At 38.2% G+C, this 17,648-nt stretch overlaps 1 protein-coding gene across 4 annotated transcripts in view; it reads right to left on the reverse strand.

Moving 5' to 3' along the window:
- LOC103023154 (probable E3 ubiquitin-protein ligase HERC1) overlaps positions 1–17,648 on the reverse strand; it is a 99,000-nt gene that overhangs the window by 78,318 nt on the left and 3,034 nt on the right. For all 4 annotated transcript variants that reach the window (XM_022676554.2, XM_022676555.2, XM_022676553.2 and 1 more), the window contains exons 2-8: positions 10,470–11,083; positions 9,408–9,548; positions 8,914–9,171; positions 5,735–5,830; positions 5,092–5,274; positions 2,031–2,342; positions 651–747 (exon numbers count right to left, since the gene is read on the reverse strand). In XM_022676554.2, the coding sequence (XP_022532275.2) occupies positions 651–747; positions 2,031–2,342; positions 5,092–5,274; positions 5,735–5,830; positions 8,914–9,171; positions 9,408–9,548; positions 10,470–11,045 (1,663 nt within the window). In that variant the 5' untranslated portion in view covers positions 11,046–11,083. The remainder of the gene's footprint in view (positions 1–650; positions 748–2,030; positions 2,343–5,091; positions 5,275–5,734; positions 5,831–8,913; positions 9,172–9,407; positions 9,549–10,469; positions 11,084–17,648) is intronic.

Below are 17,648 nucleotides of genomic sequence, written 5' to 3' on the forward strand. Positions count from 1 at the left end.
GATGTAAATTTTTCCCATATCGTCCAGCCCTACATAAACACAATTATTGCCAAGTGTAAGTTAACAAAGAGAAAAGAAAAGTTTTATACACTATACATCTAAATCTTTGTGGACAGACCTTCTGTGAATTTGGTTAAGCCAAACTGATGACACAGACATGCAAATACGCACACACACAATTTGTTTAGATTCTATAGAGAAGTACTGCTAATAGAATAGGATTAGAATAGGACAGTTCTGTTCTGTACACTTTTTGTTTTTTCATATTTGGGATCCGAGGTTTTGAATAATTTATGAACAGTATTTTTAGAATGGGAGACCAGCCCTTTTTTGATATTGAATGTTGATAAGTTAAAAATAAATGTGGAATAAGAGGTCTAGAGGAGATAAACATGACCCTACTAAGTAGCTAGATGAGTATCAAGTCCTCAGCATTGAGCTGTGGAGTAGTGGAACTGTGTGGCATGATGGTGCTCAGTCCAACAATTCTAAAATGAGTTGGGGATTTTGGGCAATGTTGATCATTCAGAATAAACCCTTTTTAATACCCTTGATTTCAGAAGAGATAATAAATGAGCAGAGGTGCCAATACTTTAAGACAGACAGGCAGACAGACATAAAAAAACAGAAAGAGAGCGAGAGAGACCAACCAAGGCGACCGAAATCTCCCTCCCCCCAGGTGTACAGTTCTCCATCATTAGTTACTGCAGCACTGTGTCTGTAACCAGCAGACACACACACCACCACCTAGAGGAAGAGAAAAACACATGTCCTCAAGTCAGGCAACAGCACAAAAAACACACAAAACTGCAAATCCAATGCCTACAAGATACACCTATCGTCTACCTTCATTATGTTAGTGTACAGTTACAGACTCTAGTCCATCTGTTGCTGCAGCAGCTGCTGTTAAGCAGATATTATCTGTGTGGTGGACCATTCTCAGCACAAGAGTGACGCTCACGTGGTAGTGTGTTTGGCACTTGTTCAAGTGTATCAGGCAGATACAGAATGATCTACTGTCCAAAGTATATGCATAATAATAGCAGCTCTGTTGTCAGAAACTGACCACTGATAAAGGGTAGCTGGAGGATGGCTCATACAACATACAGATGCTGAGAAAACTATTTGAGGTGACCCTACCTCATGAAGACACTGAGATTAAAATACCAAGAGTGCGCAGATCTGTCCTCAAAGATGAATGAGATACTTAGAAGAATGTAAAATGTAAAACATATTCATACACTTTTTGTTTACTAAAATAATGCTGCACAACACATTTAATTTAAAGATTTAAACCCCCTCCCTTCAGTTTCATATTATCAAGGGGTGTCCATCCTATTTTAAGCTCCTGATTATGGATGACTGGGGTATATATGGATGATGATCCGGTCTGTTAATGAGCAGACAGTTGCTCAGTCTCCAAAGAAAGAACAGAAAAGTAAACTTAATCAAAACTGTATTTCATGTAGTGAAATTTCACAGCTCAAGACTGACTCTACAGTCAAACTGCTGCTCACTATGGAGAGGAGGTTCTAATCACGGGCTCAGTACATCATTGCCAAATGCATCCCAGTCTGCTGAGATAAGGTGATTAAGGAAGTTATAAACTGCATATAGAAATAAACAGCAAACAAATTGAATGGTGGCACTACAGACTAAACATCTTAAACAATATTTAATCAAAATCAGCTGCTGCTCATTTACTATTGTAGTATAGTCTCAATGTAATATGTATTGCTAATCAAATTGAAATGCAGAATTAAACAAAAAAATATATAGGAGTAAGGAAAACGTTTAACTAAACCAAGTTAAGCAAAACCAACAAACAAAGCATGCTCATATATTAAAAAAAAAAACCTTTACAAAATCTGCCACACAGTACAGATATATATAAAAGACTAAACTGCTGAATTATCTACATGTCTAGAGCACAGCTATTAATACAAATCTGTATATTACTAGAGCCTTTAAATATATTTATTCAATATTTAGAAAGCTAAATTAAAAGCACAGTGACTGTTTCTCCTCACCTTGCCCAGTAAGGGTCCCTGTATAATTTTGGGGTATTTCTGTGTGGCGCTGTTTCCATGTCCCAGCTTGCCGTAGTCTCCGTCCCCCCAGCTGAACACCTCCCCTTCAGCAGTGACAGCCAACGTATGGCCATCTGAGCCTTTGGAGGAGGAAACCTTCCTCATGGTGCGCGGAGGATCCAGTACCAGCTTCTTTGGAACTGACTGATTGTTGGAGTCTCCCAGGCCAAGACGCCCATAGCTGCCTTTCCCACAAGCCCTCACTGAGCCGTCAGCTGATACAGAGAAGGTGCAGTACTGACCTGCCTCAATCTGCAAACAGACAAATAAATATAACAAATGCATTAAGTACTGATGGTTAGTGATGATCAAATACTGATGATCAAGGCACTCGTCTTTTATAACTTCTGAGGTTCATTTTACCGCTGGTTTGCATCTTTAAAAGATTTTAAAAGAATAAAACATTGATTTTATGAAGCTTTTTATTAATTCAGGCTAGCTACCATTTATTTCATTGTCTTGTTACTTGTTTAAGTTATTGTGATTTATTGTGTTTTTTGAATTTTTGGACACTGTACAATGTGCCAAAAAATAGCCAGGATGGGCAAGTCAATGTCCAGATCTCAATCTATTGGAGAATATGTGGCACTGTTTAAAAATTGTGACCCACAAGCGTCATCCAACTGATATGAACAACTTGGAGAACGTTTGTAATGAACACTTGTTTAAAATCACTTACAAAAATCACTTATATATTTAACATTTTAGTATCCTTATAAGATTTAATACTTGTTTTAGTGCTTTTCACCCATTTTTTGTTGCAAATGGCTTTTATATCAGTGAAATTCTTGAGCCATCTTGATGAACTGCTCTTCTTGTGTCTTCTTGGGTTGAATCTGTGCCTTTTGTAACAGTCTGAGTAGATTTTAAGGTGTGTCAAATTAACTATCCTGTTGTAGAAGACATCCTCTTTTCACTGCAAGAAAAAAATGATTTCTTCTCTTTGTCAGTGAAATATTCCTTGTGCAACTGACAGCAACAAAAGCCCTCTCTAGATTTCACCACTCAGCCCATTACAGTGAGTATTTGACACAGCAGAGCTAGTAACCTTGGCTAGCAATTCTCTAAACTCCACAGTACAGCATTTTAAAAAGTTGATTCCAAAAAGTTAGAAACATTTTATGTTGAGTGACACGGCAGAAACATTACAGAAGCCCTGCACAATGATGCACTTCCAAGTCTGCCTGGAAAGTTTAATGTGGCACCCAGAGCTGCCATCCATCAGTACTGGTGTTTGGCCAATTGTTTGAAAGGTGATAGGGGATCAATATCTGTCTCATAAATCTCTGTTCAGTTTTAATCCATTTTAATAGTAGGTGGAGAGTTAAAAATGTAAAGAATTTACAAGATGCTAACAACATAATTTGGCAATGAAAATAAATACTTATTTAAACCTGGTTCCTTTTGATAGATGTGGTAATGGATGCTGCAGATATGTAGGAATCTTTGTCTGTAAGAAACTGGACACTATATTTAACCAGGATGATGTTAGAATGACTGCAGGACATGAAAAGCAGAACAGAATAGAAGAAACAGAGCAGCAAAATAAGCAGGAAACGTCAGACTGAGGCTGATTGCTCTGTTGTGGGGAAACAGCATCAGGACAATGGTAATGGCTGTTAGACTGAAAGGGTTTGATGTTCAGAGCCAGAGCTCACAGACATAATGATGCAGAGGATTTAGCGTCCGCTGTAGCACCAAGCTTTCAGACAGTTAAAGAAGAGAGCACTGCAGCACTCTCTGTAGTAGTGCACACATAAGTGAAGCATAGTAATAGACTAAACCATGAGACGGGTGTGTTCGGCAGCAGTGCATGGTCATAAGCAACATTACAACATTATATCTCACCATTATACTATATTAACTCTTTGAACCCTATGCTGTTTTGGTGTGCTTTTTTTTCTTCGTTTTTGTCAGTTCCTCTTTTAGGTCTTATAACACAGTAATTATATCAGACAGACACACACCCTGATCTCTTTTACTCCAGAAGACATACGGCTGCTCAAAAATATAATCATTTAAAATGTAAAAAGAAGCAGAATTGTTTTATTTTTGGAACTGATCAAAATTTTACCAAGCGCCTTTTTTTTTTACTTATTTTTGAATGTATAGACTTTAAATATATTTACACCTATGATACATTTTCAAAAATATTTAGACTAGAATGTTTATGAGTTGAAAGCCTAAGAATATTGATGATAGTTCATTACATGGTTTATTACTTTGAAAAAAAAAACATGGAGAAACAGCATCAGGCAGACTTATTTGTTTTGATAATCACACCTCTAGGATACATGTAGATGCTAAAAACCTGACACTCAGAGCAGCCTATGCTCTGAGAGCAGGCTATGATCAGGAAACACAAAGAAAACTATATACAAAAATGTAAACTTTTTAGTCTAAATAAATAAAAATGTTTAGTGAAAAATAAATACTACGTAAAAAGGTGCAAGAAAAATAAAAACTATATAAAGCAGTGCCATACCTAGCTTTAGTTTGAGTGCAGGTTTTAGTGCAGGTATTATTTGGTTTAAAACATCATATAAATATGTATAAAGCACTAAAGGTAAATAATGCTGGTTGGGGAAGGAGATCTGACTTTTTTTTAGAAAGAACAAGTTTCGCCCTTTCTAACTGTATATAGATTATGTTTATGTGTGAAGGGATTCCTGAGTAATTAAGCTGAGAACACAAGGTGCGATTTTGGACGGAAAATCTGTCTGTAGGGGTTCCAAGTGTTAAAGGTGCAAGCACAGCTAGCTAAAATCAGTGAACTTACAATTTTATAAAAACAAAAGAATATAGTCTATGCATTTTCCCAGCAGTAGTCAATTCACCAAAGCATAACATAAAATCAACAAATATTTTCTGTATTCAATCAGATTCAGAAACCACACAGCCAAGTCTAAACAACCATGGTATGAGGCATATGTTCATTCTGTATATGCATATTAAATATATGAACTCCAACATATTTTAACGTTGTTTTACATACACATACCATTTGTGCATCGCTAAAGCCCTGTGCCAGCTTGGGCTGTAGGATCTTCTCCAGAGTACCTTCAGCCAGCTGGTGACTGCTGTTACTCCCCCAAACATACACCTTCACCGCATCGCCCTCAGAGCCAGGTGAGGTCGAGCCCACACTGCACGAGCAGAGGCAGTTAGATGCCAGGGCACAAATCTAAAACACATACAAAATGATGGAGACAATATATCAGAACAAATACGATATATTTAAAAATGCTAATTTACAAATATCATCATAATCGAACCCTGAAACTTAAGGGTCACACATAACTATAGAACTTACAAACTTACATTTCATTATACTTGAATAATTCATACTTATAATTAGGTCTGAAGGGAGTTGTTAAATGCACTGTACATATACTGAGTAAAAAAAAACTAAAAGGATGTTCTCAGTTATCATAAAAATTGTGTTTTTATTTGGAAAAATATGAGAGAAGTCTGTCTGAGGATGCCAGGGATTTCAGCTATGTGCACTGCATGTCAGATCATCAAAGTCTTGCAAATAAAGCAACAACATAAGGAAACTGTGGGAGGCCTTTATCAAGGCCAATATGCGTGCGTGCTCACACACACACACACACATTCACACACACACACACACACACACCTACCTCTTCGAAGAGACAGAGCGCTACGTGTGAAAGGCTGCAAAGTCCATCTGCATCTTTATTAAGCACCTGAGTGTTCACATAGTCCCCACGGAATCCCTGTATGAACAAACAACAAACAAAACCAAAGTCATATTTAACACTGTGTAATTTAACATTGCTTTCACCATGATAACTGGCGCAATATTTATTAAGTTATTTAATCAGTCAAATATACAATCAATAAACACAATTCATACAAGCAACACATTTTTCTAAGTGTTAGATAATATTTTAAACAGGTTTACTTGTTTTTGAACCTGATATTTTACTCAAATTTACTTCTAATCTAAAAGTAGTTGCACCCAGAAGGAATCAGCCAACTGGATAGTCATGCCAGACTTTCATGGCAGTGGGTCCCACTTTTGACTTGTTGGCGACAATAATGCGTCACATGACCAGACCACAGTGGTGCTCTATTCCACAGGACAATACTCATCCACATACACATACCTAGAGACCTATCCCTGATTAAAACCTGGGTAAAAAAAATCACTATTTTTCAGTCACAACACTTTTTACACCACTGGATTTAGAGTGGTTGAAAGGTCCAGATACTATTAAACCTGCTAGATAGTTGACAGGGCTTAGAAGAAATGTAGCAAATGAAATTGGAAAATATGCCAACTGTATTTCATGGGATTTAGTATATTTAAAAAAATTGGATTTGATTTTGCACAAGTATTGAAGACTCATCGAAGGTCCAGCAATGTGAGCATTGAGCATGTGAATATTGCAATAATTAAACTAAAACAATATTTTAATAAACTGTAACAAACTGTGCAGCTTTAGTGTACACACCGCAAACAAGCCATTGCCAAAGCAATGCTGCTTTGCATCCGACCTGGAGAAACTGATAGTGTTCCCCAAAAACAACAAGCTAAACTTGTGTAGTGTTAACCTGGCATGAAGTAAACTGCATGTTTCAAGTTAAAATTGGTCAGAAACACTCCTTTTTGCTTCTGAACTATGAATTTAGTTGAAAGAAAAGGTAAAATAAATGTGTAGGCTTACATGTAATTTGTTTAAATAATTCTTCATTAACATTGTAATTATTTATATAGAAATTTGTTATTTTGTGCCTCACCATTTCAAAGTAAACTGTATTTTTAAACTATACCAGCTGTCACACAGCGAGTGTTATGTTAATTTTCCACACATCCAACTCTGCCTCAGCAGAACGACTGAAATTGTACTAAATGAAAAAGGGCTGGATATTAAAGTAATGCTTGGTGATTAATGTTGACATTAAAATGTGTCTAAATGTGCTGCCAGACTTAATGCAGCATCTAATCATGCCCAACATAAATCATATTCTATAAAACGTCCTTCTTCAGTGGAGAACAACAGTGGCAGACTCCGCACAAACAGCCTTGTGGCAGCCGGAGCATTTGCCATTGATTAAGACAGGAATAAATCTCGGAAAAGACACACAGCAGGCCAGGACTAGCTCTGGCCAGGGGCTTTCAGAAATAGGCAGACAGCCAGGACCACCCGGTCAAATGAAAGGCAAAATTGGATTTAAAGGAAGGAGAAATGTTGGGCCTTGCCTGCTCCTCTTGAGATGCTCAGTAGTGGAAGGGTGTGTTACACAGCTCACTGAAGGGACTAATGCTTTAATGGACCAATAACTATAGAGGACACAGAGAGCTCTGTTAAGGATCTTGCTGGAGGAGAATAGTGGTTACTGTAATTTTAGACAGACAGTGTATAGATTGTGTGTGTTGGGAATGTGAATGCACATCCATCTTACATACAGCATCCATTAAACATATCATTTGTCATCCATTACGTGTCATTAGTCATTAGACATCCATCGCCCATTTGATCGGATCAGTTCACATTACTGCACCAGGGCTGGGCAACTAGCAACTAGCTGTTGCAGTCAGCCCCAACTGCAAATAGTGTGCAAAACATGGTTTTAAACTGTAAAAAGTAAATTATACCACAGTTAGTTCCCAATGCAAAGTGATTGGCTGAATAGTGTTCTATGAGTGCCATTATCAGCCGGTAATGCACTGTAACCGAAGCTCTCCATGTATTACTCCGCCACATACAGGTAACCTAACAACGATGCAGCTCTTACAAGCCAAACAGCGCAGCTACAGACAGAGCAGCTACAGACAGAGCAGCTACAGACAGAGCAGCTACAGACAGAGCAGTAATAAAACTGGGATAAAACTGGGGAAAAAAGGGATAATGAAACTGTGGTATAATCGCAATAATACACTTAACCGCAGCACAGTAGTGCCAATATTACACCTCATTGCACTCCCTCTTGTGTATTATTGCTTAAATAAATTGTAAAAATGTTTAAATGATTACATGTGTGGGTTGATTAAACAATGGGTCTTGCCACAAGAGAGCATAAAAGTGCTTTTGCTGCTGCTCTATAAAAAGACTACTCTTTTAGGATACTCTTAGGTGGTGTACTTCCTGGTGAGAGATTGCTGACTGCTAGAAATACCACCACAACACATTAAAAGATATTTTGCTCCAGTTTGGTATGATCCAAAAAATGGTTGGGTATGAGTATAAAGGCCTTGAGGTAAGCGATATACTTCTGCCTTTTCTACAGGTGCAGAGAGTCCAGCAGGCTAACCACTATGATCAGAAGATTGTTGGTTTGAATGCCAGTCATGTAGCTTGCCATCAGCTGCCAGAGCCCTGAGAGAGCACAATTGGCCCTGCTCTCTCTGGGTGGGTAGATGGCGCTCTCTCTCCACATCACTCCTAGTGTGATGTCAATCAGCACAAGGAATCTGCGAGCTGAAGTATCAGAACCGAGACGCTGTTCAGCTCATGGGCTGGACATTCTTCATATTGTGTCTGAAGACAGGGCTCCCAAATTCCATTTTTCAGCATGTTAATGCTTGCCCACAAACAGCAAAGGTTTCCCAGCAATGTTACCACCAGATTGCATCACTTCTTTGGCCTGCACAGTCGCCAGATGAATCACCATCTGAGCATTTATGAAGTAAGTTAGGATTTTCTATGGGGTGCAAACCAGCCAACTGTATTTAATTAGTATTTAATTTAATTAAAAATAACTAATTAGACTGAAATAAAACAAATTAATTGACATAATAAGTGTTTTTAATAGCTTATTCTGCATTTCACAATAGAACCACAATGTCTCTTACCGAGTACTGCCTCATCTGCTGCAAGATCTGACTGATCAGCTCATAGCCCACACCCGAAGGCTCCGAGGAGGAGGTGGATGAAGAAGAGGAGGATGAAGATGAAGCTGATGTTGCCAACGCCACCTCCACCCATTCCAGGAGGAAGCGTAGAGAACCTCTCTGCACAGCCAGTCCCAACAGGAGCTCCAGTGCCAAACGCCGGCCAGCCTGGTCTGCCCAGGACCCACTCACTGCAGTCTTCTTCAGAAAGTCACTCACCTTCACATTTTTCAAAATTAAAGTCATATGATTATTTTGTCATTGGAAAAACTTGTAACTCAAATTTCTTACAAAAATGAAATGTTTATATTGTATGTTGTTTAATGTTATTTACTTATGTATTGTCTTATTTATTTTGGACAGTATAACTTCCACTTAGTTACTCAGAGATTAATTAATCTTAGCATGGATTAGTGAGCTTTTTTCTTACATTATCTTTTCTTCTCTCATCTTACCTGCGCCAGGCAGTCCAGACCCACTGATGGGATTTTGTTCTCATTTGCCAGCGAGAGGGGGGGCAAAGCAGCCAGAACTGAGGAGGCAGTACCCAGTACCTCATTACACAGGGCGACATCCGGGGGGTCTTCCTCCAGACTCTGTAAAACAATTTGCCAATCCATAAACAATGTTCTTTTTCCAGACAAATTATAAGTACTTAATAAGTACTTAAGAGCTATTCAAGTGTACATGTGCTACACATGAAACTCTAAATTTAAGCAGAATATGTAGTTCATTTGCAGTAAAGAAAATAAAACAGTCCACAATAGTTCAGCACTGGAACCCCAACCACTAAACTATTAGCAAAACCTCACAAAAAAGGACAGATAAACAGAAAAAAATGCTTACGCTTAATCTCTATATTACAAAAGTCACTACAAGGCAAGTCTATAAGCCTAGTACAACATAATACACTGATATGCTAAAAATCATAGAAGAAAAGTATACAACTTGTAGGGCTGCAATAATTAGTGGACATAATCGAAAACAAAAAAAAAGGAAAAATTGTTGTGAATTTCCAGAATTTCCTGAAGTAAGGCCTGATGAGATTGTGCCAGATAGATGGGACATTCCATTTTTGAAGCTGAGAAGGAAGTTAACATTCCCCAAACCAGACTGTCCTGTGTTTACCAGAGATATTTTAGAGAAGGCATTACCACCCACAGTTGACAGCGCAGAGGGTAGCAATGATTGTGACCAGCGGCATCTGGCTAGAACTGTCTATTGAAGACAAACAGCTCTGACTTCATATACATTTCCCACAGTTAAGTGTAGTATTCTGTAGGTAACGACTGTGTATTTTTCCATTAATCACATTTCACACTTTTTCTGTGGGTGCTTTGTGAATAATGTCCATAGAATACATCCAAGAAAATGTAAAAAATACTGTCATAAGAAGACTAAAAGTTACTCCTCACCCATTACTAAGGGACCAACGTGTATACTGAATGTAATATATATATAGCAATGTATGGACAAGACAGTGTTTTGCTTATATCATGTATTATTTTCCTTCTTACCAGCCGCCCACGCTGCCAGCTTTGCCTCAGCAGAGCAAAGAGGAGGCTCAGCCCCGTCCGCACGCCCATTTCAATCAGCACGTCTGTGCCAGACTTGGCTCGTGATCCGGCCACCTGCCATGAATCTGAAATGGGCTCCAGGGCGCCCCCTTCTGCGCCGGAGGAGGAAGAGGAGGCCGGCTGTGGTGGAGGTGGGGTGCGGAAGCGGTCGTGGTACTTGCTGTGGAGGGCATAGTACACCCTCTGGAGCACCGCCAGCCTGTGGTGGAGGGACAGGGCGTAAGGTGTGCGGGCGAGAACGCGGTGGGCTAGACAGCGCTGGCTATGCAGCAGAGCTGAAAGATATTCCTCCCTCTCCTCCTCTGCACTGGACTCATACTGAAAGTCGGGCAGCCGTGGGCCCATCAGGTCCTGCACGGGCTGCACCAGGCCCAGCACCTCCTTGTTGTGGAGAAGCTTGGAGTAGAGGGAGGTGGCACCGGAGCGCGTGGCGGTCTGTACGGTGTCCTCCGCCGCCCAGGAGCTGTTCAGGTGCTCCTGCCACTTCAGCATCACGTGGGTTTGACAAGGCACCATCGCTGCACATTATCCTCACTCACACGGGGGGCACGCAGCTGGGGAAGGAGAAAGAGACAGGTCATTTTTAATGGAAGTCAATGTGATTTACTTAATTCCAACACATTTTGGTACAGGGCCAATAGAATGAGACTCTCTGAAGCAGATAAAAATGAATCTTTTGGGAATCTTTTGGGATTCATATGCCTAATGCCAGGTGTGGGCTAGAGAGGTTATAAAGCACCCCAGCTTTGAGTGGAACTCTGTTCTCTGGAATGATAGTGCTTCAGCATAAAAGTTCAAAATAACATCACAATACAATAAAATTAATGATAGAAGCTTTTAAGGTCAAGAGCCTTTATGATGTAAAGTCAGCCACCCCCTCTTTTCAAACTGCTACTGATGCATCATCACTGGGTATCTAAAAAAACGCAGCTCCTTTTTCCTGATACATCAGCTATCAGACGCTTACGCTGAACAAAATCACACTAAGAGAGATGTGGGGAGAGAGCGCCATCTACCTACTCAGAGAGAGCTTGGCCAATTGTGCTCTCTCAGACTCCGGCTGCTGATGGCAAAGCAGAATGATCCAGTATTTAAACCGGTGAACCTCAGCAAAGCACAATCTTTAAGATCACCTCTTTTTTTAACCAAGTTTTGTTCTTTTGGTCCAGACCAAATACTGGTTTGAAATATTGGCCATATCAAAAAAAGCAATTATCAGCCGATGCTGATGGCTACTTAATAATTATATAATTCTGATATCATTATGCATCCCTACTGTTAAAGGGCCTGTTCAACAGTGTAAACTGTACATTTTTCAACATGCCAGTAAAAAGATACCTGGAACTAAAGCCTAAACAGTCTAGAGTCCCAAAAACACTGCACCTGCTCTTCAGTAAACCTCTCTGAAAACCTCTTCTACAGGATTAATAGTCATCAGTACAATGTCAGAGTAAACAGCACCATGTACGGACTCAAAATTCTAAATGCCAAACTCACACTCCAGATTTCCCCACACTCTGCTGGTGGGAAGTGCATAGCAGACTGTTTGTATTATCTTGCTGAGTCCAAGAGTATCTACAGCATACACAAACAGAGCCAAAGGCAATTTGCCAGCTCTGCCAGGACATTTTTTCTGCCCTATAGATTCATAATAGAGATGATCTGGATGGTGATGGTAGAATAAGAAAATTAAGGTCACTATGCCTCACACCGCTTAAGCATTTTGACGCATTAAGCAAGCAGATTTAACTGTAATCCAGCACGGTAGCAGTCTTCGACTTACTCAACTTTCCAAGAGCTTGCTGAGGACAAAAACGCAACCAGAAAAACCTGACATATTACTGATGTGTTAAGCAGCTTGCACTTGTAAAGAAAGAGGCTATTGTGTACACATGGATGTGAAACAATTGGACACCTTATTTCTATCAAAGGTGGCAGTAATATAAATCAACATCTGGACATCTGAAGAAATTTATTTTAATACAATTCTCTTGTGAGAAAAAAGTTGGCACATCCTCACATGTATTCATGTGAGCATCAGCCTGCAATCTCTATCCACAGGTTATTTTTCTTTAGTACCGCATACACTATATACTGTGGACAACCCTTCAAATGAATGCATCTAGTGAAACTGTGTTATACTAGAATTAAGGCAGCTCCATCCAACACTTCTGAGGTGATAAGATGTGGAATTCAAGGAATTCAATCAAATCCTCACAACAATTCTCCAACCTCTGGTAGAAAGCCTTCCCTGGACAGTAGACAGTTACTCCAACAAGCAAGACAAGCTATCTTTTTGTATCCTTGATTTAAGAATTACTGAATTAGCAAGTGTCCCAACATGTGTTCCAACTTACGCCCACATTTGTGCACATGCTACCATAATACATCAGGTTTTATTAATTCCACATATCTTACAGACAAATGACTGAATGCCCTCTAATAGCCTGATTTTGTCAACATATTCGTGAGTTTTACAGAAAACAGAATTCAAAACTTTTTTAATTAAAATTAAGTACATATTAGTAATAAGCCTCATAGTCAAAGGTTACAACAATTTCCAAACTCAAAATAACTTATGTATGTTAAGTATGTTAATTCGATTTGGTAAAACTACTGGTTTTAAAGTTAAGTCATCACATTAACTAGTTTTGCCAGTAAAGCATGCACTAAACAATACAATACACTAATATGTGAACATCATCTTCATTTTATGTTGACAATTATATCTTTTATTGTGTGAAAATTGTGCCCATTATTAAATCAAGTAGATTTAGAGTTTCAGTGTTGTGTTTAAAGAGTTTTCAGGCATTCTGTTGAATAATAATATGGTGATCAAAGTGTTCAACGATATGACTTAAAATCCTCACTTATCTACAAATTTCTGTTGAACTCAATAATTATTATGGCACAATCACTATTGAAGCCTCAATAAGCAACTGTGTAAACAACAACAACAACAACAACAATTATCCAGCATTTGACCCAGACTTCATATGTCTACATTAGCTACAAGTTCTACTGAATGCTGTCTGTTTAAAGTAGAGATCCTACACCAGAGTGACAGCAGCTTGTCAGCAGGCCGCGCTACTCCCGGCTGATTTGGTCTTGTTGTTCGGGGGTCAAAACCATAGCAAAAACTGGCCTGTCAGCTTTAGGAGTTCAGCTCTGAGGTTTAAACTCAACAGACATTTACTGCAAACCTTTGACCCCCTGAGTCACCTATTTCCTTCTGTATTTCTCTCTAGAACACAAGTATTTAAACACTCAAAACATGCAAAGGCTCCAATATTAAGCTCATGCTTGCTTAATACTCAGTGTAAACCTTACCTATGCAAACCACTTATAATTTGTGAATTTAACAGCTTTAAGGTACATCCATTGCTGACGCAGGCATTCATCTGTGTACACACATTTAGTACAATCAGCATAGTAAAGTATTGTATACAGAGGAGCGGCAGTGCACTATTTACTACGGGTGAAATGATTACTCGAGTAATTCGAGTTACTCGATTTTAAAATGATCGATTAATTTTCTGTGCCTCGAGGAATCGCTTAAGCAATTTTAAAATGCAGAGCACGGAATTTAGCGCGGACTTTTAATGTGAAATAGCGTGCTTAGCGTTACGTCACCCAACTAAAATTTCTTATTTTATGAAATCTCTTATTTTATGTTTTATCCGATCACTCGATTAATCGAATCAATTTTTCAGTAGAGTACTCGATTACCAAAATAATCGATAGCTGCAGCCCTACTATTTACTGTCCTACTTGTGAAGTAGACCAGAACTTAACTGCTGAGGGAAAAATGTTAAATTACAAAAGGATGTGTTCTCCTTGGTCTTACAAAACGCTTAAAAATGCAGGACATATTTGGATTTTAGAAAGGTTTTAAACTTTATAATAAAAATTAATCTTGACAGACGTAAAGCTTAAGTCTTTAACTTAAAAGCTTAATTTGAAATGAACATTAGTCAGTAACTGAAGCGGGTAATACACTGACTGTTACTGACTGATGTTCGTTACAAGGAGCTTTTAAGTAGGGATGCACAATGATATCGAAATTATATTGGTATTGGCCGATATGGCCAAAAATTCAAACCAATATTTGCTTATGTATTTAATGTATGTCAAAAAAAGACCAGGCGACACTGGTTGCACTACTACAATTGGCAAACAGTTAAAAGTTTTATTTTCAAGTATAAAATGTTTAAGTTATACTAGAGTGTCTAGTCTCTCTGTTATAAATGTGTAGGTCAGCATCGGCAGATATACATGTAATATCGAATATCGGCATCAAACCAGAATTCCCACATCAGTGCATCCCTACTTTTTTAAGTATATGAGTTATTCATTCATTCAATTATTTGCTCCTCAGATAAAATTCATTAGACATCAGTACAAATTATATATGAAATTTGTATGAAGATACAAACAAAAGTTAATAAGACCTATTTTTCCCCTTTATTCATATCCTATGGGCAATAATCCATGTAAATCATATAAGCCAGTGGAGATCTAATTTAGACTTGGCTAGTCCCTGAGTTAAAGCTTTGAGATGCTTGGTGTTATATTTTTATACATTGGGAAACCATATAGCAGCTGTGGTGTAATAAATTCCTGGTGCAGTGATAAGTTGTGGGCAAATACAGAAGGAGTAATATCTCCAGACGTGTCTAGGGCAAAGACTGCTGGGTCATGTTCCCCTTGGCCACTAATCAGGGGACAAGAGGCACTCCCACTAAAGCACAAGGAGGCTATTGGGTCCACTGGCTAGACACATCTGAAACAAATATTTAAGGCTGTGAATTGATAGTTAAAGCCAAGTACACTGTATGCATGGAGCTTAAATAGCACATTCTGTAACCTAATGTCACAAAAACAAGAAGAAACAAGGTAAATAGAATATATTGTAAAATAAACATAACATAAATTGGTCAATTCAAAATGTCACTGGCCAAAAAAACTGGCGGAAGGATCTGTGACCCTGTTTACAGACGATCTGTTTCATCTGTACTGGGAGGAGTTTTGGTTATCAAATGTGTTTTGGAAAGACATGATGTATTCATGGCGCTATAACATGTGGCTTAAATGCTCCTCAGACAATTTTCTCAGGTATGGCTGGGCGATATCTTAAAAGTATTGTATCACAATATTTTAAGAAATTTGAACAGTTAGCACATCAGTTAGCTGTTAGACATTATGGATAATCTGCCTTACTGGGCTTTATGATAAAAGTCCCCAAGGCCAGATTGTTAAATTATTCATTAAATTTTAATCCTTAAAGTAAAAGGTGTACAGTAAAAAATAAAGAGTTCTCAGTTTTTTATTTACTGAGTAAACTTTTTGTAAGTTTTACTAAGTAAACTTACAACCTTAAAAAATTGCACAACATTATATAGAAGAGGGTCACACATGCCAGAAAATAGGTCTTAAAGAATAACTACACATAACTACACTATTACAGTACACAGTAACTACATTTAAAACTGAAATATGTTGGTCTGTAATAATAAAATATACCAGCCGTGCTTAAAATACGTAAAAAATGAGATGTAAATATTAACAGATATTTTAACCATATTTTTGACCGAATAAAAATATTTAAAAAATGGTATACAAGCTAAATTAATCACACTTTTTTGATAACAGATGGATGGCACTGTTTTGGTTAGATTAGTACATTCTGTGATTGATTTGATATGATATGTGGATGTGGATGTAGATGTAGCTATTCACCTCAGAACACTGGAATGCAGGTACTGACTGAATCAAGCGTAACATGTTAAATTGACAGCCCTAATAATTTGTAATAATTGCTCATAAAATGTTACATTAAGGAACGGCTTGGAACAGCTTCACCTGTATAAGTATTACAACACATAATGTGTTACAAGGCAGCAATACCCTAGTAATACAGGATATTACAAAACATCCATTTAATCAAGTATTAAAGGTTGAAACTTTCAAGTATCATAAGCATAACACTGACTTTATTACAGGCCTACAGTAAGTGTCATATATGCTTGCAGTGCAAGTGTAGAACTCTCTGTTACTATATATAATATTAAGCGACTAGTAATTTTAGACCACAGTTTAAAAATACTAGACACAGGTCATATCTTTAAAGTGTGTATCACCAGATGAAACAGGGATCAAATTTAAAAAAGAAAATATTACTAGGAATATAAAAAAAATAAACAAAAACTCTGGATTTAACAAACCACTGCATTTATTTCCAGTAAACATCTATCTATCTATTCTGGTAATCCATATACAGGGACATCAGAGAGCCTTGAAGCCTTGAGGCTTTAATAAGTGTGAGAGTGATCTGCCATTCAAACCAGTCCAATAATGGCTGCAGCACATTATTAACAGCAAGTCAACAGAAACTAAGAATGCTTTAAGAACATATCGCTTTAACACCTGACAAATCTAACACACAGCTATGACAGTGAGCCCCTCGGCCTCATGGAAAGCTGGTGGTCATATTTCACAGGATATCATCACTGGGACTTCAAAATATTGGCTATATGCCAGACCTGGACACTAAAGACAGGTGTGCTTACAGTAAAGCAGGGGGGATGTAGTAACTGCAATCCAATGATATTTGCATTAACACTAGTAACGCGACTTGGAAACAGAATACGATGCTGCTTATGCTGCTCTTAACTGGTGGCTTTGGCTTGTTTCAGTAGGCCGCTTCTGCAGCACAAACTAGAAGCTGGCCATTAAAGCAAAGCTGGATTATTCATGTACCACTACACTACTCACTACTTTTTATGTGGGCGATTATGCTCTCCTAACTGGCCGATGACCAGTGTTCACTGGATGCTATGATGTTAAAAAAGAAGGTGCTTATAAACAAGCTGGAGAACTGTTTTACTGTTTCATTACTATAAATAACTATAAACCTGGTAAACCTGCGATGAAGAATATTGGTTGGGAAATCCTGTGAAACTGACACCAATACATTTATAATTCCTGGTATTGCAGAATCACAGCATCGTGAAGTCATTGTTATTGTGGGCAACGTGACAATGGCATTCGCTATTACTATATATATTCAGAGTGCTAGTGCTGCAACTAATGCAACTAATATAAATATAATATAATACA

Source organism: Astyanax mexicanus, chromosome 17, assembly GCF_023375975.1.
Source record: "Astyanax mexicanus isolate ESR-SI-001 chromosome 17, AstMex3_surface, whole genome shotgun sequence".
NCBI lineage: Eukaryota > Metazoa > Chordata > Actinopteri > Characiformes > Acestrorhamphidae > Astyanax > Astyanax mexicanus.